A 26537-nucleotide genomic window follows, 5' to 3' on the forward strand; every position below is an offset into this window, starting at 1 on the left:
TGGAGTTGGGGGATTTCAGTTAGCTGGAATCATTGGATATCCTGCAGTTTTTCATTGTAGGAACAGAAAATTTACAAAAATATTTGATAAAGATGTTCAAGATCATGAACAATTTTGACAGCATAAATAAAAAAAACTGTTTCAATGATCCAGTTAGCAGAGGACACTGATATAAAGTGATTGGCAGAAGTACTGGAGGTGACGTGTGAAAGACAAGTAGATTTAATAGCAACTTTCAAAAGAGAATCGGATGCTATTTGAATGAGAAAAGTTGCAGAGCTTCAGGGAATGAAAAGTGCAATTAACTGAATGTCTTTCTACAACGAGCTGGATTATACATCAAATTAATTCTGCTGACTGTTTCAGCAAACAGCCAGCGGCATACGTGATGATTTTCACACTTCAGCACCAGACAGATATATGCGTAGTTCACAAAGTTTTGTGTGTGCTCAGATTGCTGCCTTTGTACGTGAATACGGATCCATCGAATATGTCTTTCAATGTATTTGGCACAGAACGCTGAATCAGCCTTTCCCATTCAATTCATACATCTGATAGATGATGACGTCTGGAGTGCCGACGTGGTTCTGACAGGCTGCAGAGGCAATGACTATACTGACTTTGATAAATCAGCCTGCAGCTGAAAACTTCCAAATACTGGTTTATATTTGCCCAGAGATTCTGTAGTAGCCTATTGCCACATAAAAAATGAATGACTATGTTTCAAACATAAATTCTATTTTTAAGACTATAGCCAGAGAATCATCATTGTTATTTTCAGACTAAATACTGTAATTACTATAAATACATATGGATTATATTTATGCAGTTGTCCACGATAAAAGGTCGAAAGAAAGGCCAGAAATTTAGCTACAGCAGACAATTGGGAAGATCCTTGCAGGAATTTACCTCATGCTGTGTAAGTTGAATAAAACCCGCAAGAACTGTGGATGCTGGAAGTTCTGCAGAAGGGTCACTGGACCTGAAACATTAACTCTGATTTCTCTCCACAGATCCTGCCAGATCTGCTAAGGTTTTCCAGAAATTTCTGTTTTTGTTTCTGCATAAGTTAAATGCTGTTTATTAACTATGTTAACCACTGATCAAGGATGTGAAATTTCAGTGTCATGTATCTGAGTGAGTTGGAGTACAGGAGCAAGGTTTGGCTGTTAAATCCCATATTCTTACAACATTTACCTAGTCAGTGGGCAGATAAAAGCACAAACTAATCATATGGGAAACAAATTTTCAATCTTTTTACTGACAACAGAGAGCATAAAGGGGAAGGAAATCACAGTATCAATGCTACTCTTATCACAAGCAAAATTTGTAAGGAAAGTCTCAGCACGTCTGACAGCATCTGTGGTGAGAAAGCACATTAATGTTTTAGGTCCAGTGACCCTTCTACAGGACTGACTGCAGTCAGGAAAAGGTTGGTACATATGCCGAAGATAGGATGGAAGCATTGGGGAGGAGTAAACAATAGGTAGAGGTGAAGCCCAGAAAGACAGAACGCAGTTGGATAAAGGAATGGGACAAAACGAATTTGAAAACTCCAGCACTCCATGAGGGACTTCTGCTGAGTACTCCTGTTTTCGATACACTGGTATATTCAGTAGTTTACAGATGCTCTCTTCTCAGTACCCAGGATTTTCTGAGCTTCTTCTTGGATCCAGACAGCCAAGCAGCCAGGGCAATGGGATTTGCTACAATGACAGGGTTCTCACAGGTTGCACACACAGATTGCACATATACTGCCATAAGAGCTCTGGGATCAATCAGCTGTCTTCATCATTATAATGAGTTTTTCACCCCATTAATGTGTAATTGGGTTTTGACCATTACCCTCCTCAACCTCATTCAACAAAGAAGGTATGACTTTGCAGAGGAAGATAAATGGAACTGAGAGGTCTCCTTCAATGAGAAAGGGAAAGGCAACAGTGATGACAGTGACCAAGATGTACAGAATGGCCAAAAAGAAGCCAGGGTGGTAGTTAGATAAGGTAGACAGACTGTGTTAGAACAATCAGATTCCAGGCTGAGTGAGTTACCTGCTGGCTGTTTGCAATATGGGTCACACATCATTGAGTTATTTAAGTTACATAGGTTTTTGTTTCCTTAAATAAAATGCCCTACTTCAATTCAGCTCCGCTAGTAGTGCAAGCCTTTGCATGCCTCAGTCAATACAGAAAAGCTTACTCTTTTAGCTACTGGCACACATTGGTACCAGCACAACAGTGTGCATTGCTGTGACCGTGGGGTCAGGAAAGCACAATTATAATCTGGGGCTCAAACAAGCCCAATCCACACTAGACTAAACGCCGTATGCTGTCTTATTCAAGTTTGGAAGCACTCATGCTACCTCAACACCTGCTCCAACTGGATAGGATGCTTTGCTGTGAACTTTGAAAAGCAGACACAGGGACATACAGAAAGAGCACAGAAGTAGGCCAATTGGATGTTCAAATACACTCCACCATTCTAAATCATGACTGCCCTAACTCATTGTTGTATTCTTTTACCATCCATATAGCCCTGGATATTTTTCTCATCCAGAAATTTCTTAATGCAGTAATTGAGCATACTCAGTGACTAAACCTTCACTAGCCTGCAGGCAGGAGACTTCCAAACAATCACAACCCCTCAATAGAATGGAGTCCTTCATATCTCAGTCATGTATTGGCTACATCCTGTTGGAGACAGTTATTCCCAGCAGTGGAAACCCCAGTCAGGGAGAAGTCTTTCCCTTCTCCACCCTGCAAAGCTGTGTCCGAATTTTAAATGTTTCACATAGATAGTCTCGCTGCATTGGGATAAGTACAGGCTCATTCTCCCTCATATCATCCATCAATCCAACTGACCCTACAACCAGTTTCATCAGTATTTTTGCTGTCACACATTCAATGCACACATTCTGTCTGGGAGCAAGGCTTGCACTATCTGACATTGCTTTGCAGTAACACAGGTTAGACATCTTGACACCCCAATGAGTGTCAGTTCTCTGTGCCTGGACTGTACTATTTACCTTTGTCCAGCACATGAGATTGTTCATCCTTTTGCAGCACTACAGATTCTGGAATAGGCCATACACGTGCTGACCTTCCCTGCCACCTTCATCCAGTCTGCCTTGGTCTGACAGGAGGTCTCCCACTGGAATCTCTGGAGAAAAGGGCCGACCATCTTTCCCAGACAACCGAATGAGCAAGGTGTCATTGAACCATGAGACCACCTTATTTTCTTGTCTATCACAGTTTGGGGAGTTGGTGTTGATGTGGGGGTGGGAGGCAGGAAGGTAGGGCACATAATTCAGGGTGACCGACACAGGCTGATTCATGGTTTGCAGTCAGTGAAACATGGCAGCTGGATCATTGATCCAACTAAGCCCCAGATGGGACAAAAACTGAGGCTGACATAAATCACTATTCTCCTTGTGCATGCATACCTACTGAGCTGTGAATTGTGAAAACACGTGAGAAAAACTGACGAGCTGACAAGTGGAACAGACACCCACTCCACCCACTAATACTGGAATTAGATACCACAATGGAAGATTCCACCCACAGAATCCAAACCATTCTCATATATTCTATTGAAAGTGATTATTGAAAATAAATTGTTTTTGATAGATGACAAATTAAGGTTATTTGGTTTGGGGGAAGTTATGTAGAAAGCAGGTCCGTTAAAAAAAATTGATAGGATCTTTAAATTGTATGTCTGTAAGTGCACGTATCTACATGTTTAGAATTGATTGCTTCATCAATGCAAACTTTGAAGCAATCAGAATATGTTGGACACTGGAGACATGTCAAATACTTTTGCAGGCCCTAACAGGCCGTACAATTCCCATAGATTACCATTTGTTTAATTTAGAATATAAATTAAATGTTACGTAAAATGTCTTCGATTAAAGTACAGCAAATTGTTTTATAGTACCTATGCACTTAAAGTGTGCACACTGTAGGCAAATATGTTGTTCTGAATGACAATAAACTTGATTTCTTAAAGAGTAAGTCACTGCTTGAGCAGTTTTGTTTTAGCACAAGGCAATTTGGAGAATTAGAGAGGTACAGACTGGCAGTTTCATTCAGTGCCGCAGCATAAACTTTATGTATTTTACCTTGTGGTAAACACGACAAGAAAATCATTCTTCCAAATGTAAATAAAATGTGGAGTTGGAGAAGCACAGCAGGTCAGACAGCATCGGAGGAGCAGGAAAATCGATGTTTCGTTCAGGAAAATCGATGTTTTGTTCTGGACCATCGATGTTTCGTTCTGGACCCTTCATCAGATGTCTGACCTGCTGTGCTTCTCCAGCTCCACATTTTATTGACTTTGACTTCCATCTGCAGTCCTTACTATGTCCCATTCTACCAAATGTGACTACCATAACAATGAGCTGGTTTACAGACACCACGTCAGAATGCTCCAATGTAACTAAATTAGAGTTTATTCAATTAATGCAATTCAATGGATGTACATAATTATGGTAAAATATAGAATTGTTGAATTAATTTTTAAAATTAGCATTTTGCATATTAGAAATTACAATTGCAAAGGATAAAGTGATAGTTGAGAATTTCTTTCACAGCATTTGGAGAAATCTATGAGAACCAAGTAGCCAAGTTTTCCAAACTTGGGGTTACATATTCTAACCAGAACACTGTAGCTATCACTTGTCACTTTGTGTGATACTGCACAACACCTTGAACCATTGAAACAGTGCCACTGGTAAGATTCAGAAGTACTTCCGAACATACTTCACATTCCAAGTTTAATGAATAATAAAATGCATAAGTCAAAATATCAGTGACAAGTAAACATTGGAAGATATATTTATTGTGACATTTGAACATAGATAATATGAGCTGCAGTAAGCCATTCAGCCCCTTTAGTTGCTCCACTTTCAACTAAATTGTGTTTGATCTTCTATCTCAATGTCATCTTCTAGCATTATTTCCATATCATTGGAAATTTTAATATCTATAAAGTCAATGACTAAGCCTCCACAGGCCTCATGGATACAGAATTCCAAAGTTTCATCACCCTGGAAGAAATGAATGAGTTAAATGCTTTTAATTAAAAGTACAATGTTTAATTATCCTAAAATAATTGATGATTCATAGCTAGGAGGATGGCAAACTTTAAGAAGGTTACGAAGTGGCTACAAAAATGGGGCAAGTAAAAAATGTGGAAAAGTGTGATGTTATTCACTTTAAAAGAAGAATAGAAAGCAAATATTTAAAAGAAACATAATAAACTTGTAAATGTTGATGCTTAAAAAGACTTGGCAGTACTCATCCTTCAAACATAAAAGTAGTATGTAGGCGCAGCAAGCAAGTCCTGCTACAAATGTGCAGGGTTTTGGAGAAATGCACCCAGAGAACTGTATAAATTGTGTTTTCCACATTGAAAGAAGGATTTATTCATCTTGAGATGATACAGTAAAGGATCATTATATTGTTTCCTGGGATGAGAGGGCTGAACTTTTGGTGACAGGCTGAGTAAATAGGAGTACAATTTCTGGAATTTAGGAGAATGAGGTGTTTGAAACATACATTCTGAAGGACTTGTCAGAGTAGACTCTGGAAACTGTTTTCACCGGTTGGTGAATCTGGAACACAGAGGCACAAACTCAGGTTAAGTGATCAATTATTTAAGCCTGATGTTTGGAGGAACTCCTTCATTGAAAGAGTTGTTAATTTTTAGAATTCTCTAAGTCAGTGGGTTATGGATGTTCGTTTTTGAATGTATTTAATGGTAAGACAGACAGGATATTATGAATAGGTGGAAAGGTGACATTGATGCAGGAGATCAGCCATGATTATAATGAAGAGTGTAACTGACTCAAGGGCTAAACTGATCGAATTTTACAAATTTTAGTCCTTTTTTTAATGTTCCTCCAATTTTTAGTGTTCTTTTTTATATTCTTCTCCTTTCTCTTTCACTTAATTCAAGCTCTCTATTTCTCTGTAAACGGTGGATTTGGTGTTGAAATCACCCATGCTGTTTCCATTTTAGTCCTTGCATTTCTCACTTCACAATTGTTCAGTTTGATTGATTCGGGAGATACATGGTTGTTGTTCTATTCGCTCGGATCCCAGCAGCCTGGTTTCCCTTGCAGTGACATGGTCAACTTGCATATTCTGCAGTTTGTCACTTAAAAGAATTCAAAACCAAAATAAGGCTATGAGATATAACAGCAGAATTAGGCCATTCAGCCTATCAAGACTGCTCTGCCATTCGATCATGGCTGATAGGTTTCTCAACTTCAATCTGTTGCCTTCTCCTCGTAACCCTCAATCCTCTTACTTATCAAGAACCTATCCATCTCTAACTTAAATACACTCAATGACTTGGCCTCCACAGCCCTCAGTGGCAATGAGTTCCACACCCTCTGGCTAAAGAAATTCCTCCTCATCATCCCTTCACCCTGAGGCTGTACCCCCCAGGTCCGAGTCTCTCCTATTAGTGGAAATATCTTCACCATGACCACTCCATCCAGGCCTTTCAGTATCCCGTGAGTTTCAAACAGATCCTCTCCTCATCCTTCTGAACTCCACTGAATATGGATCCAGAGTCCTCAACCACTCGTCCGAAGACAAGCCCTTCATCCCTGGATTGATTCTTCTAAACACCATCTGAAACCCCTCCAATGCCAGCACATCGCCGCTTAAATACAGGGCCCAAAACTGCTCACAATATTCCAAATATTTTTATGCAACCTCAGCAGTACATCTTTGCTCTTGTTTTGTAGCCCTCTTGAAATGAATGCTAACATTGCATTTGCTTTCCTAACTGTCAATTGAACCTGCAACTTGGATTCCCAAGTCCCTTTGCCCTTCAGATTTCTGAAGTCTTTCCCTATTTAGAAAATTGTCTACACCTGTATTCATCCTAACAGAATATATAATCTCATGCTTTGCCAGATTGTATTCCATCTGCCACTTCTTTGCCCACTTGCCTAACATGTCCAAATCCTTCTGCAGCTTCCCACATCGTCAATACTACCTTTCTCTCCACCTATCTTTGTTTCATCTGCAAACCTAGCATGGATGCCCTCAGTTCCTTCATCCAGATTATTAATGTATTACGTGAATAGTTATGGCCTTAACAGTAACTTCTAGGAACTCTCCGACTGTTAATCTTTATCTTTCTCTCTGCCTTCTGCCAGTCAGCCAATCTCCTATCCATGCCAGTACCTTGCCCCTAACACCATAGGTTCTTATCTTATTTAGCAGCCTCCTGTGTGGCAGCTTGTCAAAGGCCTTCTGGAAATCCAAATAGATCATATCCACTGGCTTTCCTTTATCTAACTTGCTTGTTACCTCCTTAATTAATTCTAACAGATTTGTCAGACATGACATCCCCTTGACTCCACCCTATTTTACCATGCGCTTCCAAATAATCCGTAATCTCATCCTTAATAATCAACTCTAAAATCCTACCAATAATTGAGGTCAGGTTAATCAGTCTACAGTTTCCTGTCTTCTGTATCTCTCCCTTCTTAAACAAGGTTGTTATATTAGCCACTATCCAGTCCTCTGTGACCTCTGGGTGATTTGTCTGCCTTCAAACTTTTCAGCTTCCCCAGCACCTCCTCCTCAGTGATGGCCATTACATTCACCTCTGCCCCTGACGGTCTTGAAATTCTGATGTGTTGCCGGTGCCTTCCACTGTGAAAACTGATGCAAAGTGCCTATTCAGTTCCTCCGCCATTTCTTTGTTCCCCATTACTACTTCTCCAGCCTCATTTTCCAGTGATCCAGTATCCACCCTTGCCTCTTAGATATCAAAAGAACTCATGCAATCTTCTTTAACATTACTACTTTGCTTAGTCTGATATTTCAGCTTCTCTCGCCCTACTGTTCTTTTAGTTATCCTCTGCTGGGTTTTAAAGCTTTCCAATCTTCTGGCTTCCCAGAAATCTTCATCGCATTGTGTACTTTTTCTTTTTGTTTTGCTTTTATGCGGTCCTTAAATTCTCTTGTCAGCTGTGGTTGCCTCGTCCTCCTTTCAGTATGTTTCTTCTTCCTTGGCATGAATTTCTGCTGTGCCTCCTGAATTACCCCCAGAAACTCCTGCCATTACTGCTTCACCATTTTCTCTGCTAGACTTCCCTTCCAGTCAGCTCCTCCCTCATGCCATTTTAGTTACCTCTCCTCAATTATAATACCATTACATCTGATTCCAACTTCTCCCTCTCAAGCTGGAGGGTGAATTCTGTCATAACATGGTCACTGGCCCATAGGGGTAACTTTACCTTCAGTTCCCTGATCAAGTCTGCATCATTACACATCACTAAATCTAGAATTTCCTGTTCTCTAGTGGGCTTCACCACAAATTGTTCCAGAAAAACATCTCACAGACATACCACAAATTCTTTTCTTGACAGTGGCTCCCAAACTGATTTTCCCAGTCCACCTATATAGTGAAGTCCATCCTAATTCTTATATATTTTCTACCACCTGATTTATTTTCTTTCCCACATCCTGATTAATGCTAGGAAGCCTGCAACATATCCTATCATGGTCTTTTTACTTCTGCTCACACAGATTCTATGCCTTCCAACTCAACATCACTTCTTGCTATCAATTTCATTTCATTTTTTACCAACAAGGCAACTCTGTCCCCTCTGCCCATCTGCCCATCTGACAAGACACATACCCTTAGATGTTTAGTTCCCAGCCCTGATTTCCTCGTAGTCATATCTCTATAATACCAACAACATTGTACCTGCCAATTTCAATCTGTGCTACGAGCTCATTTTCTTGTTTCATATACAGCATGCATTTAAGTACAACACCCTCAGTAAAAAAAAACCCCTTCCCATAGTTCTTAGAATCCCTACAGTGTGGGATCAGGCCCTTTGGCCCAACAAGTTCACACTGACCCCCAAAGCATCCCACCCTGATCTGTCCTCCTATAACCCACCTAATCTACACATTCTGGAACACAATGGGCAATTTTAGCATGGCCAATCCATGTAGCCTGCACATCTTTGGACTGTGGGAGGAAACTGGAACACCCAGAGGAAATCCACACAAACACAGGGAAAACATGCAAACTCCACACAGACAGTCATCCGAGGGTGGAATCAAACCCAGGTCCCTGGAGATATGAGGCAGTAGTGCTAACCACTGAGCTACCGTGCCGCCCACAATTTGTCCCCTTTTCTGCTGTGCATGAAGTTAAATTCCTGACGCTATCCATACTCTTTGTTCTATTACTTTTCTGGAAACTTTAACTTCTACTGAGCCCTCCACCCTGAACTTATTCCATAATTTTCCATCCAACTGAACCTACCTCCCCACTACTTAGTTTAAAGCCCCGTCCACAGCCCTAGTCCCAGCATGATACAGGGGGAATCCACCCCCTCCTTCCCAGTACTGACACCAATATCTCATGAATTTGAACCTGTTTCTCTCACACCAATCTTTGAGCCACACATTTATCTCTTTAGTCTTTTTGACTCTGTGCCAAATTGCTCATGGCTCAGCTCATAATCCAAAGATTATTCCCAATTTGGTTCTGCTTTCTAATTCAATCCCTAGCTACTCACATTCCTTCAGCAGAACCTCTTGCCTCTTTCTACCTATATCGTTGGTACCAACCTGGACCATGACAACTGGATCTTTCCCCTCCCATTCCAAGTTCCTCAGTAGCCCAAATGAGATATCCTGAACCTGGGCACCAGGCAGGCAACATAGCCTTCAGGACTCACGATCCTGGCCACAAAGAACAGCGTCTATTATCATGACTATACTATCTCTAATTACAAGTACATTTCTCTTTTCTGCCCCCTGCTCCCCCTCATGCGATGGTGCTATAGGCAGTTTGCTCATCCTCCCTACAGTCCCCACTCTCATCCACACGGGAGCAAGAATCTCAATCCTGTTAGACAAGATCAACAGATGATGCTCCTTCAGCACTCCTTCCTGGATCCTTCTACCACCTCACTCAGAGTCACAACCTCCTGTCCCTGACTACTGATCAAATTATAGATAGTTAATCTGAGGGATGTGGCTACCTGTTGAAACATAGCATCCAGGTAACTCGCTCCCTCCCTGATGTGTCACAGTGTTCGAAACTCAGACTCCAGCTCTTCAGCTTTCAGCTGGAGTTCCTCAAGCGACCAACATTTGCTACAGTCATAGTCACTATGAATCACAATGGGGTTCACCAGCTCCCAAGCCATGCAGTTACAAAACATAGCCTGGCCCTATTTTAGCCTCTATTTTAGCAACTTAGTTCTTAATCTGGTTTTTAAAAATTTTGTACTGGTCTTTTAGTTTATAGCCTGAAAATATTTCCCCTATTTACCTTCGATCTGAAAGCAACCTGTAATAGATAGTTAAATTATTAACTATCCCAAACCAATAAACTTACAGTTTATCTGTGATGTCACTGTTGTGCTGGGCCCCTAATCCTGGAGTTCAGTTAGCCAAATAAAAAGCAAAATGTGCCTTGTTCCCCTCTGCCCTGAATTCCCATGTTGCCATCAAATTCCCCAAACTATATAATCACTCAACTTCTCTCACTCTGGATGGGATCTCTCCTTCATGACCATGTAAACCTTACTTTTCCTGTACAAGGGCAACTTCAACTGATAGGAGATGCCATTAATTGCTGCTGGCCATTAAAAATGATAATACATTTTATTTTGTATTTTAGCCATTGTCAAGCACTTTAAACCATTGAATTACGGAACCTCTCCACACATGCTTTCAAATCTACAACATTGGCAATATATTCTTTGTAACTCTTTATATTTTTAATTCAAACAAAACATTTTAGTGCATAATGCAACTGAACAACAGTGGCACTATTCAATGGCTAATATAAAAGTCCTTTTGATTTTGGTCATTAGAATATGTGCAAAGATACATAAAAAGGTAAATTATTGCATCAAATTTACAGCATTAACTTCAGAACAACAACTCAGAGATTGGGCTCAGGTATGCTAAAGAAGTACTCAAAGGAAGAGAACATCTGTCAGAAACATCTTTGATAGAAATCATTTGAAATCGTCCACAAAGTTTTCAATGAACATGAACTTTTCATCTATAAACGAGACTGCAGGATACTTCTCCAACAAATGCCCTCTGGTCTGATTGAGGTTTTTGGAGATGCTGGATTGATGTGACAAATTAACTAATAACTGTTACAATAACTAGTAGTCTGTGTTCTCAAAACATTATGAAAACCCATTACCATTCGCTAAAAGTAAATTGAGGAGAACAGGAGAATGTATAGGGGTAAAATGGAGAGGCCACAGGAAAACATGGTACCTTTCACAGATTCTTCAAATTTTCACAGATACTTCAAATAGTAATGTGATGCTCTACCCTGATCTGAGAGAGCAGATGGAAATTTTCTTTAACGTCTCATGAATGTTTCAGCTCTGAAAATATAGCACTCTCTGAGTACTGCACTGAAGTGTCATCTAGAAGTATGCTTGCAAGTCTCTAGAGTACGATATGCTGAACTGTGCATCAATCTCCAAAGTTAATTCCCATGAGGCCAGACCATAGATTCTGAATGGAAGAAAACATTGAGCCTAATTCAAAGAACTCTTGCAATGCATTTACACTTCCATTATTGACGAGGATTGAATTTGTCACAATTCTTTATAAAAGTTTGAAATGCTTACGTACACTTGGTCTTGTAAACTCTGTCAAACTTTCCAACTTAGAAATCATTTAAAAGTCTATTCATATCTTGATATCTCAATATTCTACAGTTTTCAGGAATACCACTAACTACAAGTTTCCCTCCAAGTCACTCACCATCCTCACTTGGACATTTCTTTAGTGTTGCTGGATCAAAATTCTGGAACTTGCTCCCTAATACCACTATGGGTCTACTTACACCAAATGGACTGCAACAGTTCAAGAAGGCAACTCAACATCACCTCTAAAGGACAATTAGAGATGGAGAACGAATGCTGGCTGAGCCAGTAATGCCCACATCCCATGAATTAAAAAATAAAGCCTGAACTTAACACTTCTGTCAAAAGAGATTGAAATGAGCCAGATGTGAAGAAACTCACATCCCTTGTATTTAATTTACACAAGTGTGATAAATACTACATATTACAGAGTAACAACTGCAATTACCACCATGGAAAACAATGATCTAAGAAATGAAAATAAATGAATGATCTTTATTTCAAACAACTGCTTTGGCAGAGTATTGGAGAAGGATTTGAAATCATTCAGGAATAATACATCAACCAGCAACAACACACATTCGAGAAACTTTTGAACACTGATAATTCAAACAGCTCTGCAACACTTACTGCTGTTACGGATTCAGGACACCACCAGTGTGACCATAGTCACAGGTTAACGCATTACGCCTCCAGGACACTCTAGGGAGTTTAAGCTTCTCTCTTACTTTTCATATTTGACAAATTTTCCTTTTAACATTATACTTGAGTTTCTGAGTGTTTAGTGTTGCTTCTTCAGAATTTTTCTAAGAGTTAGTTGGTAATAAAATTCCTCTGACTCTCACTCAAGAAAATTTACTCCTTGATGTTTTTGGTGAAATAGTTAACTACATTTTAATAGAACTGAGATCTGGCTGCATGTTAAATAGAACATTAATTCTTACTTACAGCCAATTTAGGAGGTTGGAAAAAAGGGGAGAGGGAATTCCTTCTCACATGGTCATAACACAGATTGAATCCGAATCCATTGGGCCTCCCTTCTCCAACAAAGCCAATGATGTAGCAGTTCCTCCCAATATCGTCAGACAGTGTCTCTATCCATGTACTGAAATCCTCTTGCCAAATCTGCTGGACCTCATTCTTCAACACCAGATCCTAAGGGCCTTGCTTAGTATTTAAAAATGCTCAGCAACCTGTTCAAAGCTTGCTGACCCCATGCCTGCCCAGCAGCCCCTCACTGAGCCACAAATTGCATAATGTGGAAACAGTCCATTTGGCCCATCAGGTCTATGTTGACCCTCGAACAACATCCCACCCAGACCCACCCCATTCCTGTAACCCTGCATTTTCCATGACTAATCAACCTAGCCTGCACAATCCTGGATGGGCAATTTAGCATAGCCAATATACCTAACTTGCACATCTTTGGACTGTGGGACGAAACCAGAGTACCTGGAGGAAACCCACACAGACAGTTGACTGAAGCTGGACTCCAACTTGGGTCCCTGGGGCTATGAGGTAGCAGTGCTAACCACTGAGCCACCATGCTGCCCTATTTCACGTGTTCCAAAATTCACATGCCTTTCCATCTCACTGTTCCTTGACCTTCCCCTCTACTCCCAGAATATTCCTCTCAGTGTTACCTGAAAATTCAATCTCCTTCCTAGATAGCACCCATGCAAGAAAGGTTCTGCTAGAATTTGCCCCTCTCCAGTGGTCCTAGATCTCAGCATCAGCCTTAGTGCTAATATACCTGCCTGGTAACATTACACAATATCAAGATTTATAAAATTGACAACTTACTACCCAGTGGTCCAGAAATATCTGCTAGGTATATTGCAACAGGTTTTGTTCTTGTGATGCTTGCATTTCTGTTGCAATATGCTAAGTAATATAAAGTCTGAAGGTATACTCATTTTACAATTCCGAAGATCAAAACTACTTAAATATGCAATATCATGATTTACAAAAGTATTTAACTTGTAGCAAAGGGCATGCAAACATATGACCTGATAAGACACAAATTAAAACAAATGGATTCATTAATTCCTGAACAAACATGTAAGTAAACAAAAGAGGTAATTTTTGTTAGAACAGGAAGCTGGTGTTGCAATAGGAATTTGTAGAACTGACCTATTATGCTGTTTGTTTTGATATGATTGCTGCTGTTATGGTATTAATAATACTTACATAATGCAGGCATTGTATGAGATTTAATTAGAGTTATTAAACTTACAATCCTCAATGCTTCAATGATAATACACGTACACCCAGTTCCTAACTGGACATCAAGTCTATGAAAACGAAAAACTATTTTCTTATACTTTATGCAGCAATTTCTGAGGGACACGAGAAGCTTGGAAAAGCTATGTTTGTTCTTAGAACAGAAAGCACAATAAAATATTGTTCTCACATAGTAATATAACTCCTAAACCTATTTATAAGCTGTTAAAACACAATTCCAGTGTCAGATTAAAAGGTGTAGTTTACCTTTTTATTTTTCATAATTTATATTTATATTAATAGCAAAGTTGCTGGTACTGCAGAGAAATAATAGAAACATAGAAACATAGAAGATAGGAGCAGGAGGAGGCTGTTCAGCCCTTCGAGCCTGCTCCACCATTCTTCACGATCATGGTTGATCATTCAACTCAATAGCCCAATCCTGCTTTCTCCCCATAACCTTTGATTCCATTTGCCCCAAGTGCTATATCTAGTCGCTTCTTGAATACTTTCAATGTTTTGACAACAACTACTTCCTGCGGTAATGAATTCCACAGGCTCACCACTCTTTGGGTGAAGAAATGTCTTCTCATCTCCAACCTAAATCATCTACCCCAAATCGTCATACTGTGACTCCTGGTTCTGGACAAACCCACCATCAGGAACATCCTCCCTGCATCTACCTTGTCCAGTCCTGTTAGAATTTTATAAGTCTCTATCAGATCCCCCGCTCATACATCTGAACTCCAGTGAAAACAATCCCAACCTAGTCAATCTCTTCTCATACATCAGACCCACTAGCCCTGGAATCAACCTGGTAAACCTTCGCTGCAGTCCCTTGAGAGCAAGAGCATCCTTCCTCAAAAAAGGAGACCAAAACTGCACACAATATTCCAGGTGTGGTCTCACCAAGGTCCTGTACAACTGCAACAACACACCCCTGCTCCTGTACTCAAAACCTCTCACAACAAAGGCCAACATAACATTTGCGTTCTTTACCACCTGCTGCACCTGCATGCGTACCTTCAGGGACTGGTGCACAAGGACGCTCAGGTCCCACTGCACACTCCCCTCTCCCAATTTATAGCCATTCAGGTAGTAATCTGCCTATTTGATTTTGCTTCCGAAGGGAATAACCTCACATTTATCCAAATTATACTGCATCTGCCATTGATTTGCCCATTCACCCAAACTGTCGAGATCAGGCTGAAGGATCTCTGCATCTTCGTCACAGTTCACCCTCCCACCCAACTTGGTATCATTTGCAAACTTGGAGATGTTACATTTTGTTCCCTCATCCAAATCATTAATATATATTGTGAAAAGCTGGGCTCCAGCACCGATCCCTGTGGCATCCAACTAGTTACTGCTTGCCAATTTGAAAAGGATTCCTACTCTTTGTTTCCTCACTGCCGACCAGTTTCCTATCCATCTCAATACACTTCACCCAATCCCATGCGCTTTAATCTTGCATATTAATCTCTTTTGTGGGACTTTGTCAAACACTTTCTGAAAGTCCAAATGTACAACATTGACTGGCTGTCCCTTGTCAACTCTACTATTTACATCTTCATAGAATTCCAACAGATTTGTCAAGTATGATTTCCCCTTCATAAATCCATGCTCACTCTGTCTGATCCTGCCACTGCTTTCTAAATGCTCTGTTATAAAACCCCTGACAATGGATTCAAGAATTTTCCCCATTACTAATGTTAGGCTCACGGGTCTATAATTCCCTGTTTTCTCTCTCCAACTTTCTTTTTGAATACTGGAGTGACATTAGCCAACTTCAAATCTGCAGGGACTGTTCCATAGTCTATAGAATCCTGGAAGATGACCACCAATACGTCCACTATTTCATCCTAGAGCTACTTCCTTAAGTACTGTAGGATGTAGATTATCGGTCCCTGGGGATTTATTGGCCTTCAGTCCCAACAATTTTCCCAGCACCATTTCTTTACTAATACTGATCTCCCTCAGTTCTTCCCTCTCACTCTTTCAGAAGGGTTTCACTGTTATTAAGTGATATGCCATATGATAAACAATGTATAATACATCATGTTTAACATAACCTTAATTATTTAAAAATAAATCTGTCCTAATGTTATTCACATTGGCAGCCTCTTTCACTTGCTCCCTGCCCTAAATCCCATAAAATTACCCCTGTTTGCTGTCATCTCTTTTTTTTAAGAAATGACACATAATAAATAATGTCAGACATTCAAAATTACTTCATAAACTCTGTATATAGTGCATGGATATTCCAAAAGGATTATTTGTAGCCCCTCAAAATACAAAACTATTTATTTACATCTCTTGAATATTGAAATCAATTGTATCAGAGCCAAACAACCTGACCGGTAAACGTGGAACCTCCTTGGACAGGATTGCCTGCAGAGAAAACTGTGAGCTGCTTTGATTGAGACTGAAGAAAATTGCTTTCACCTTGTTAATTGATGCTCCAAGTACACACAAGTACACTGCAAACATTCCATAATATGTTGGCATTCATTTTAATAACAATTTGGTATTATGAAATTCATATATAATAAAATATTGGCTATTTCATATTTTAGCTATGTTGATCAGGGCTTTTCAGGGAATTGGGAAGTTTGGAGTCCAGTCATTTTGGAAATAATGTATCACAGAAAACTTCGATGTGCAACACACTAATTCTGGCAAATTACAATACGTTAGATACAGAGCTGATAAACATGATTTTTTTGAATAGGAATGCAGCAACGCAAAGATGTGTTTGTCCCAGAGTGACAGGAGGTAGTCTTTGCCAATTCCAAAAGCTGGGTGTGAGTAAGGTTACACTTCTCTCAGAAGGATGTTGTTAAACATGAGAGGGTACAGAAAAGATTTACAAGGATGTTGTCAGGACTGGAGGGCTTGAGCTATAGGGGGAGCTGAATAGGCTGGGGCAACCTTATAGAGGTTTTTAAAGTCATGAGGGAGATGGATAGGGTGAATAGCAAAGGTCTTTTTCCTTATCCAAAATTAGAGGACATAGGTTTAAGGTGAGAGGGGCAAATTTTAAAAAGGACCTGAGGGGTAACTTTTTCATGCAAAGGGTGATGTGTATATGGAACAAGCTGCCAAAGGACATGATGGAGGTGGGTACGATTACAACATTTAAAAGGCACCTGGATGGGTATATGAATAGAAAAGGTTTAGAGGGATATGGGCCAAATGCTGGCCAATGGGACTGGGTCAGATTGGGATGTCTGGTCGGTGCAGATGAGTTGCACCATAGAGTCTGTTTCCGCGCTGTATGACACTGTGACTCTATGAAACAACCAGAAAATTGCAGGAAGTAATGACTTCTCAGGATGCAGATCCCAGTACACAATAAATCATTCCTTAGGTTAAAATGATAAGTGTTTTTATCTGAGCACAATTTGCACAATTACAGAGTATGTCCTTGCCCATAATAAAAATTACATTTGGTCTTATCAGCTGTGAGAAAAGGATAGCTATGTGCCTCAGCTCGAATTTAATAAAGCTTTGCTTGGTTTCTTCAGTTGGGGGTTGTTGACATGAATGCCATTACATGCATATGGAAAGTCAACATTCATTAATCTTCATTTTCATCACTCCAAGGTTTCTTGCAGAAGTTATCAATATGTTTCTGGATCTTCCACTCAGACAAGCTTCTCATTTTGGAAGCCAATGCCCAACAGCTTTAGATGAGCACTTGTTGGACTGCTTGGAATTGACATAAGTATTTAGCCTATTGTGTAGCTCATAAACCTCTTTTGATCTCCTGGATTTTGAAAAGCAGTAAGATAAATACTAAAGCTCTGTATTATCTACAAAATTAGGCCCTTCATTATCTGTTGATGTTCAATCAGTGAGTTGTCAGAAGATTTCAACAATTTCATCATCATTCCTTGAATTTTCAGAAAGGCAAGCATTTGTATGCAACCACGTATATTGAAGTAAAGCTGCAATTTGTAAATTGACATTTCCAGTCTCAAACAGACAGCTGACAATTTGAATATCTTTCAAGAATGAGGTAAATAGAAACAAGAAAAGCAAGCATATTTTAGAAACAAAACCAAAATGGAAATATTCTGCAAGTCTGGCAACATCAGTGGAGAGAGAAAAGTTAAAGCTTCAGGCTGATGATTCTATTCTGATCAGTCCAGGTCACTGTACTGGAAATTTTAACTCTGTTTTGCTGTTGACAGATGCTGCAAATGTGGTGAATACAGATTTCCAGCTTCGACAGTATCTTGCTGTTACATTTTAAATGTTTATATTTATCCACAGCAGTGCAAGGATCTTTGAATCATTCTCCAGAGCATAATTACATCAGTCCAAGCTTCCTTGGATCACTTTAGCACATAATAAATCGCAATATCTTCAGCTGAAAAATTGTTGGCTCATGTTGTTGGGTGCAAGCATCACAACTTGCCAAAGTTCATTCAAGCAGAAAGTGTGCAAGTTTTGTCTGGCTCCTCATTTAAGTGATTTCTGCATGCAACTCAGCATGATTCACATTACTGTTCAGCTGCAAAACACACGTCAAAGCCCAGTAGAATACTTGGCTGTCAGAGTGATGGCTTGATTATAAGATTCTACATGGTACTTCAAAAAAAAACCTGAAACCATATCATGTACTACTCAAAAAGATCATTGCACATGTACAGCAATAATTTTTCTTTCTATTAAAACTTTCATAGTCTTTGTTAAAAAGTTAAATCTGCAAATTCTTTCTGCTTGGAATATGACAGAACTAGCACATATAGTTTGCCCAGACATCCTTAAAATCATCTCTTCATCTTCAAGAGAAGTTACATTGAATCAAAGGAAGCTGCTGCAGTATTCCAGTTCTGCAACTACAGACAAAAGAATTGAAACCCAGAGCACAGAACTTCACAGCAGCAGCATTGGAAGACTTAGTCATGGAGGTGGAGGTGGAGGTAGAGGAGAGAGGCCAAGTTTCCACAGGACTCCACAACCTCAAGCAATGCTGTCTGAAGGGAGTGGGAGCAAGTAGCCAGGAAGTCAACCTCTGTTATCATCTGACCCCAAGGACCTGGCTGGAGTATCAAAAGAAGCTTGATGACCTCAAGCAGGTAAACTTAATTGGTGAATGAATCTTGACATGACATCTCACATCCTGCAGACCACCACTCACCTTACTAAATGAACAGCACCCCCATCACTGACTCAATAGCTGTCCATAGCAGTCATTACTCACGTCCAACATTCAGAAGCTTCAGTTTATCCTCACACATCTTCCAATCATCTCAGCCTCACATCCACAACTCGCTCCCTCTTCAAACCTGTAGCTATTCAGCTATGGTAGTCACATCACCCAAATACAGTGCAACACCCTGACATGGTTCTCTCCCTCTCTCATTCAGGGAAGATTAGCACAGGGTATAAGGAAGCAACAAAGAAGCAGGACATGCCAGGCATATCATGATCCTCTGAGCCCCAAGGAGGAGATGGTGCACTATATGGTGTCAGATTTGACAGTGCCCAAAGTATCAATCATCACCAAGACAATGGTAACAATGATATTTTGCCCTTTTAGCCCTTTTCAAAACCGACCTCCCTCTTTTCCTGCACTCTGCACCATATCCAAAGTCCAAATGATGTGAGCACAAACTTCTTGCCTGCAGCACAACGTTTTCCCATCTCACTTATCCTTTCATTTTGACTCTCTGTTTTCAGGCAGCCAAGAGCTACCACCTCCCTAGCCAAACACACACCCAGGAGAAAGAGAAATACCAATCCCAAGCCAGTGATAAAGAAGTGTCATCACTTGAGAACAGAGGCTTACATTGCACATAACCTAAAGGCTAGAATAGAGTCAAAACCAGCATGTGATGAGTCATCCACAATAGGCGGGCTGCAGCCAGACAGTGCACATTCCAGCTCCCATAGAGAAAGGTCATAGACTACTTCTGCCACAGCAGACTGAGATGGTGATGTCAATGGGACAGCATGCAAAACAAAGCTGATGACAGTATTCCAGGCAGCCTCTGTCACTATCAAGCAAAATGGTGCGCAATAAATGGAAATAGTGTTGGGTTCAGGCATCACAACCTGCCAAAGCTCCAACATGACATAGATCATCACATAGGGTTTGAAGCTCATCCTTATCATTACAGAGATGGTGCTCAACTCCATGATGGAACTGGCAGACCCATCCATGATAAAGGGCTTGGTGGTTACTGTCTCAGCTTCCACCATAGCACTGGCGGAAGCTCCAAATCTCTCCACACATTGGGAACTGGGGCAGAGGCCATGAGATCCATGCTTGCTGCCATGTTTGCTGCATGCAAGCTCAGGCTGTTGCCAGCAGCATGATTGATCACAGAGGTCAGAGGTCAAAGTGGCATTGGAACCTCCAATCATAATCTACCTGTACTTCCACAAACTTTGTGTAAGTAGAAATAAGTCAAAAGCAATAATAAACTGAATACACCCCTAAACACCAGTTATGTCTCATTCAGCAAGGTGTAACATTTCAAGGGATATTAAAGCAAGACTAGTGGTGTAAAAGGCCAGTTTCTTAATGGTTTTATGAATTTTATTGTTGTGTAATCTGCATGGATTGCAACCGTGCATCCTATTAAAGAAGCTCAGTAATGGTGAACACTGACAGTTTTGCTATCATTACCACTACAAAACTCACACCATCAAAAGGAAACTTGCCAGGGCAACTTCAATATTCTGCAAATTCCATGATCAGAGTGGTAGCATGTTCTGTTCAATTGGCCACAGAGAATCATTATCACTTCACTCTGCGTGACCTGACCATATTGAGGTCAAATTTTAGTATGTTTCTGTGTTGTGAAAAGTCCAATGGACTCTTCCAAATCAGAGCTCTCCATCATTGAAGTGATCTATCAAGCTTCTAAAGAATCATCACTGAAGGAGTAACACAAACATTACGAATTAAGCGAGACTTGCTCGTGACAAATTAAACATCTATATTATTCATTAGAGCAGGATGTCTACATAAAATGCCCAGGTGAACTTTCATACGTTACTTCTTTTAAGTGTTAAGCTTGTTTTTTCCTTCTCCACAAGCATATTAACATAAAATTCCCTTGCTTTTATTGAGCCAAGATTTCTGAAGCCCAACTTTCTGTAGGAAATGAGTCTCTGGATTATTTCTCAACGTCTTTCTATACTTCCAACAATCAACAGAATGAATATTGAGATTTGTTCTTGTGTAATATCTATCACTGAACATATTATTGTGTTATGTATTATTTTAAAATGCAGGATAATAAAAATAAAATGAAACTTGCAGGACTTCATTTGGCCAGATAATGAGTTACCTTGAAAAGTGGCTGCATTGCGTGATATTAAAAATTTCAATGTTGAACTGGATGTTTGAAGCAAATTTTGAATGTCTTGACGAGCTGCTGCTTGGTATCGCTCCTCCATTTTTCTTGTACAGCATGTTAGATCCTTTGATGTACACACCTGAAGATCAGAACCTAAAGGAAAATGGCAAAAATGAATGCACATTTCTTCTACATTTGATTCAAAATTGCTCAATCAAATCATCTGATAATTGATTTGAAGGAGAAACTCTTATTTTCTCATTTTCTTTATAATTGACAAATTCAAATTAAATCGACATTTTCATGTCAGGTATATACTGTAATTATGAAGAAGTCAGACATTAATAAAGTCTGAGTGAAATTTCATTTACTTGGCAGATTTTACTTCCTCAGAACAAGCCCATTTAATGGTTTGAACAGCAGCCAATTATTATAACTATATGTGCTAGCAAATTTATGGAAGGTAAGATCAGACATAGGACTTTGAGATAGATGACTAGTGATTTTGCTTTAGGAGCTGTGATAGTTGAGGTACAGGTATTCACTTGAACAGGGGTTTCAACATAATGTCTTATCCAACAGACAGCTCCTCAAACAATACAGCATTCTCTCAGAATTGCAACTTAAGTGTTAACCTGGATTTTGTGCTCAAGGCCTGAAAAGGATCCTTGAAACCATAACCTTGTTGTAAAAATGAAAAATTGTTTGACCTAAAGAAACTAAAGATTAGAATAATTATTATATTTTGGTTCCCTTATGATTTCTATTTACTCCATAACATAAAGATATTCTTAGCCTTAATTTACATTTGCTATATATTTACAAATTGTCATATAATGCCAAACCATGTAATTTGCTGCAAAATCAAGAAAATTCATGAAAGGTATGATATAGTTATGATATCACTGCATGAGTAATCCAAAGACCTGGACTAAAAATACAGACATAAATGTTCAAATCCCACCATGACTGTTTTTGAATATGAAGCATATTTAACAATGACCACAAAACCAACAGACTGTTGTAAAAACCAAAATATTCTTCAGCAAAAGAAACCTGCCACCCTTGCACAGTCTGATAAATATGTGATCCCAGGCCCACAACACTGTTTTCACTGCCCTGTGAAATAGCCTAGCAGATCCTCAATTTTAACAAGTGTTATAACACAAGATACCAGTTACTTAAAAGAAGAAAAATTCCTAAACAAATCCAATATAAAAATACAAGGTGAATAAGTTTTCACTTTTTATTTGAAAGATCCAAGCAAAATCAACATAAATTACATATGACGATAGGCATATTGTATTGAGTAGAAACTACAAAATGCATTTTAATTGGCCAATACAATAAGGAAAGTTCTTAATAATTGCTGAAAAAGAAAACATTTTGTTGACGCTTTTTATCTTACACACATCAGGACAATTCACAAGAAGACCAAGGGTAATGACATTTTTGCAGTGTTTGAGAAGAGTGTGTCGACTGCTTGGTAGAGTTGTTGCCATGCAGAAAGATAGTTCCAGAAATTAAATGGCAGTCCCTCCTTCCACAATTCAGTCGTTTCAATTCAGCCAGAGTTCAAAGTATTTTACTCATGCAGATTTCAGTTATTCAGTCTGGGTACTACGGATAAATTAATCATCAACAATGAGCATTTCTGCACAACTTCCTTCACCGTTTCATCAGTGTTCAAGCTGTATGCTTTTCATACGTTCCACATGCACAGCTCTCCACAGACTGCCGACTTTGATGTCCTGCTGACATTTGATGGCAAAAATATTTCTGTGCTTTTTTTTCTCTCCCAATCAGCTAACATTTGATTTTTTTGCAAAACTCTGGCATCACAGCCAGGAATCCCAAGTTGCAATTTCCCTTTTCCAGCTATCTGAAGATTTCATCTCATTTTCAGTTAGGGGCTATCTCAAAAATACAGGCTCTGAAGCCAAAGTTTGTATAGATAATAATTTGTGAATGCTTATCCCCTTAGTCATACAAACAGGGTTTTATCATGCACATCATTGCAAAGACATAATAATAGGTTAAAACTAGATGGGCCCTTGGCTTTAACTTGAGTACTGGATTCGGATATGACAAAGATAAATCCAGCCCAGTTAACCTGCAAAGCATTAGTGTCCATGCCATGTGCCAAAGTTAGAACAGAACTCTTGTTCAGTCATCAATAGCCTGACATAGATAGGATTTGAGAGTTTAATTTGACTATTAAACAGCGTCACTGACTTTTTTATAAATCACATTCTTACATTTGTCTTGTCCCTATATTGGAACAGACCCACAGGAGGTTATTGTAGAGATGTGAAATAATGGTGTTAGGAGTCTTCAAACTTGACTCCAGATGGCATGAAATTTCATGGCATCTGGTTAAATATGAGCAATTAACTCACTGCTGATTGCAGCTACTGTTCTCCCTCAGCTCCTGAATCAATCTGCCTCCATGTTGAACACCATTAAAAAAAAGCACTAAAGGCAACAACAGCATGAATGGCACTCTCTGTCAGGACTTCAATGTCCAACATCAAACAAGGTTCAAGAATGAAGGTAAGAATGTCTGCCCTTGACATCAAGGACACAGTTGATCAATGGTGCCATCAAGCTCCAAGCAAAATCAGAATTGGTAGGAACCGGTGGAATTATCTTCACTGGTTAGAGTCATACCAGGCACAAAGGAAGACTGCTGTAGTTGCTGGAGGTGAGTTATGTCAGGCCCAGGACATCTCTGTAGGAATTTGTCAGGATAGTGTCATAGGCCCATTATTTTCAGCTTCTTAATCAATTAGCTTCTGTCCATTATAAGGTCAGAAGAGAGGATGTTCACTCATGATTGCACAATATTCAACATCATTCACACCTCTTCTGATACTGAAGCGGTCCATAAGAAAAGGAAACAAGACCTGAATCATATGCAGGCTTGGGCTAATAAGTGAGAAGTAAAATTCGTGCCACAAAAGTACTTGACAATGGCCATCTCCAACAAGAGAGAATCTAACCGTATATCCTTTGACATTTAATCCCCAATAGTCATTTCCCCACTATCAAAATCCCTGGGGTATACCATTGACCAGAAACTAAACTGAACTGAATCGAACAAGGAGCAGGACACGCGCTGGGGACAGTGAATTCAGAAAGTTAGCATTCAGTTGCAGCAATTAGCTAGGCAAATCAAGCCTCTCAATTTCCAGAGCCTTCACAAAAATTGAACAATTTTAAAATCACCTGAATTAATCTAACTTTCAGACCCAGCTTAACAGAAAGCATACAGCAGGATTCTATATTTAACAAGAATTACAAGAATTGACTCTAAACACAGAGAAGCAATTATGAACTATTGGCATATAACTCTGCCAGTTAAAATTCTAACCCCCTTATATAGTGATTGTAACGAGATCGACCAGCAGGACATCATAGATTGTGGTAACACAACATGGAGCTGGAAGAACACAGCAGGCCAGGCAGTATCAGAGGAGCAGGAAAATTGACGTTTCAGGTCGGGACCCTTCTTCAGAAATGGGGGAGGAGAAAGGGAGCTCGGAATTAAATAGAGAGAGGAAGAATGGGGCTGGGGAAGGTAGGTGGGATGGTGATAGGTGAGTGCAGGTAGGCAGTGGTGTGGATTGGTCAGTGAGGTGGGAGGATCGGATAGGTGGGAGAGAAGATGGACAAGTTGTGTCAGGTCAAGGAGGTGGGAATGAGAGGGAGTGTTGGTCATAGGTTCATAGATTGTGGGTTCCCTGAATGAAGCTCTCCGGGCCGACTGAGCTTGGAGAACATGGCTTGAATGAAGACAATTGCATAGCTTCACGGACAACATATCCTGAACAGATGGAGTCTAGGCCAGCCCTCAGCAAAACCCAAAACAAAGCCAAGCCTCAGATAAATGGTTGAAATATTCTTTAGGATCTGAGCCAGCAAGCCATTGTAGTAGCTGCCGGAATGCAAACTCGAGACAGCAAAAGAGTCCCACTAGATCTAAATTGAGTAAGAGAACTCATAGGCCAGTATCCAGGAGAGTGCACACCCTGGAACAGTTAAAAATAGACATGAGGGACAATCATTTTACACAGGGAGTAGTTCATATGTGGAATGAACTTCTAGAGGAAGTGGTGGATGCAGGTACAGTTGCAACATTTAAAAGACATCTGAATAAATACATGAATAAGAAATGTTTGGAGGGATATGGGCCAAACGCAGGCAGGTGGGACTAGTTTAGTTTGGGATTATGGTCAGCATGGACTTTGGTTGGACCAAAGGGTCTGTTTCAGTGCTGTGTGACTCAATGACTATGACAATGACTCTATAATCTGGCCTCCATCCTGGCACCTTTGCATCAATTCTTAAAAAAGGATCAGTCTTCGAAATGGTCACGTAGCCATGCTATAACTTTCAGGGAAGTGAAGAAATAGCTATCATCTTCTAGGGTGTTGGCACACTATGATCCCCAGCTAAATCTGGTGTTGACATGCTATGCCTCCTCTTACAGGGTAGTATTAGCTCATTGGTGGCCCAATGGAACAGAATGCCCAATAACGTATACATCCAGGACTTTGGCTAATGCAGATCATAAATACGCCCAGATAGAAAAGGAAAATCTGATGGTCATATTTGGAGTCAGCCATTCCACCAATACCTTTGCGGATGTAAATTTTTAATAATAATGGATGACAAACCCTTGCTAGGCCTACTTAAGAGAAGACAAGGCAGTGTTGCCATAGTTTCTGGTCGAGTTCAGCAGTGGGCTCGAATACTAAGTGCTTATAATTAAAAGTTGGAACACTGTCCAGGAGGCCAAGTAGCAAATGCAGATGTATTGAGCCACCTCCCATTGTCAGATTCACAACCAGTGATATCACCACTGGAAGTGTCCATAATTGTTTTAAATTTTCCAGGTATACTTACAGTCACAGCTGACAATTTGGACAGATTTTGGGCAGAGAAAGATCTGGTCCTGGCAAAACTAAAACAGCTGGTATTGATGGGAGAAACCAAAGGGTTGTCACAAACAGAACTGAAACCTTTTTGAACCTGAAGAGACCAGATCACAATGGAGGATGGCAATAGAGTGATTGTCCTGAGCAAAGGTCACTGCCAGATACTGAACTCCACCAAGTTCATCCAAGGGTTTCCACAATGAAGATGTTGGTGAGATGTTACATCTGCTGGCCAGGACTGGATGCAGACAAAGCCACTTGGGTGGGGCAGTGCTCGGAGTGCCTATGAGGACAAAAATTCCAGCTAGCAGCTGGCCCACATTCACAAGAATGGCCAAGTAAACCCTGAACTCAGTTTCATGTTGACTATGCAGGTCCTTTCATGGG

The 26537-nt window shown here is 40.0% G+C and overlaps 1 protein-coding gene across 2 annotated transcripts in view; it reads right to left on the minus strand.

Moving 5' to 3' along the window:
* The window catches only part of gpc5a (glypican 5a), an 859383-nt gene that overhangs the window by 810564 nt on the left and 22282 nt on the right, over positions 1 to 26537 (minus strand). For both annotated transcript variants that reach the window (XM_048598178.1, XM_048598177.1), the window contains exon 2: positions 21202 to 21363. In XM_048598178.1, the coding sequence (XP_048454135.1) occupies positions 21202 to 21363 (162 nt within the window). The remainder of the gene's footprint in view (positions 1 to 21201; positions 21364 to 26537) is intronic.

Source organism: Rhincodon typus, chromosome 6, assembly GCF_021869965.1.
Source record: "Rhincodon typus isolate 14 chromosome 6, sRhiTyp1.1, whole genome shotgun sequence".
Lineage (NCBI taxonomy): Eukaryota > Metazoa > Chordata > Chondrichthyes > Orectolobiformes > Rhincodontidae > Rhincodon > Rhincodon typus.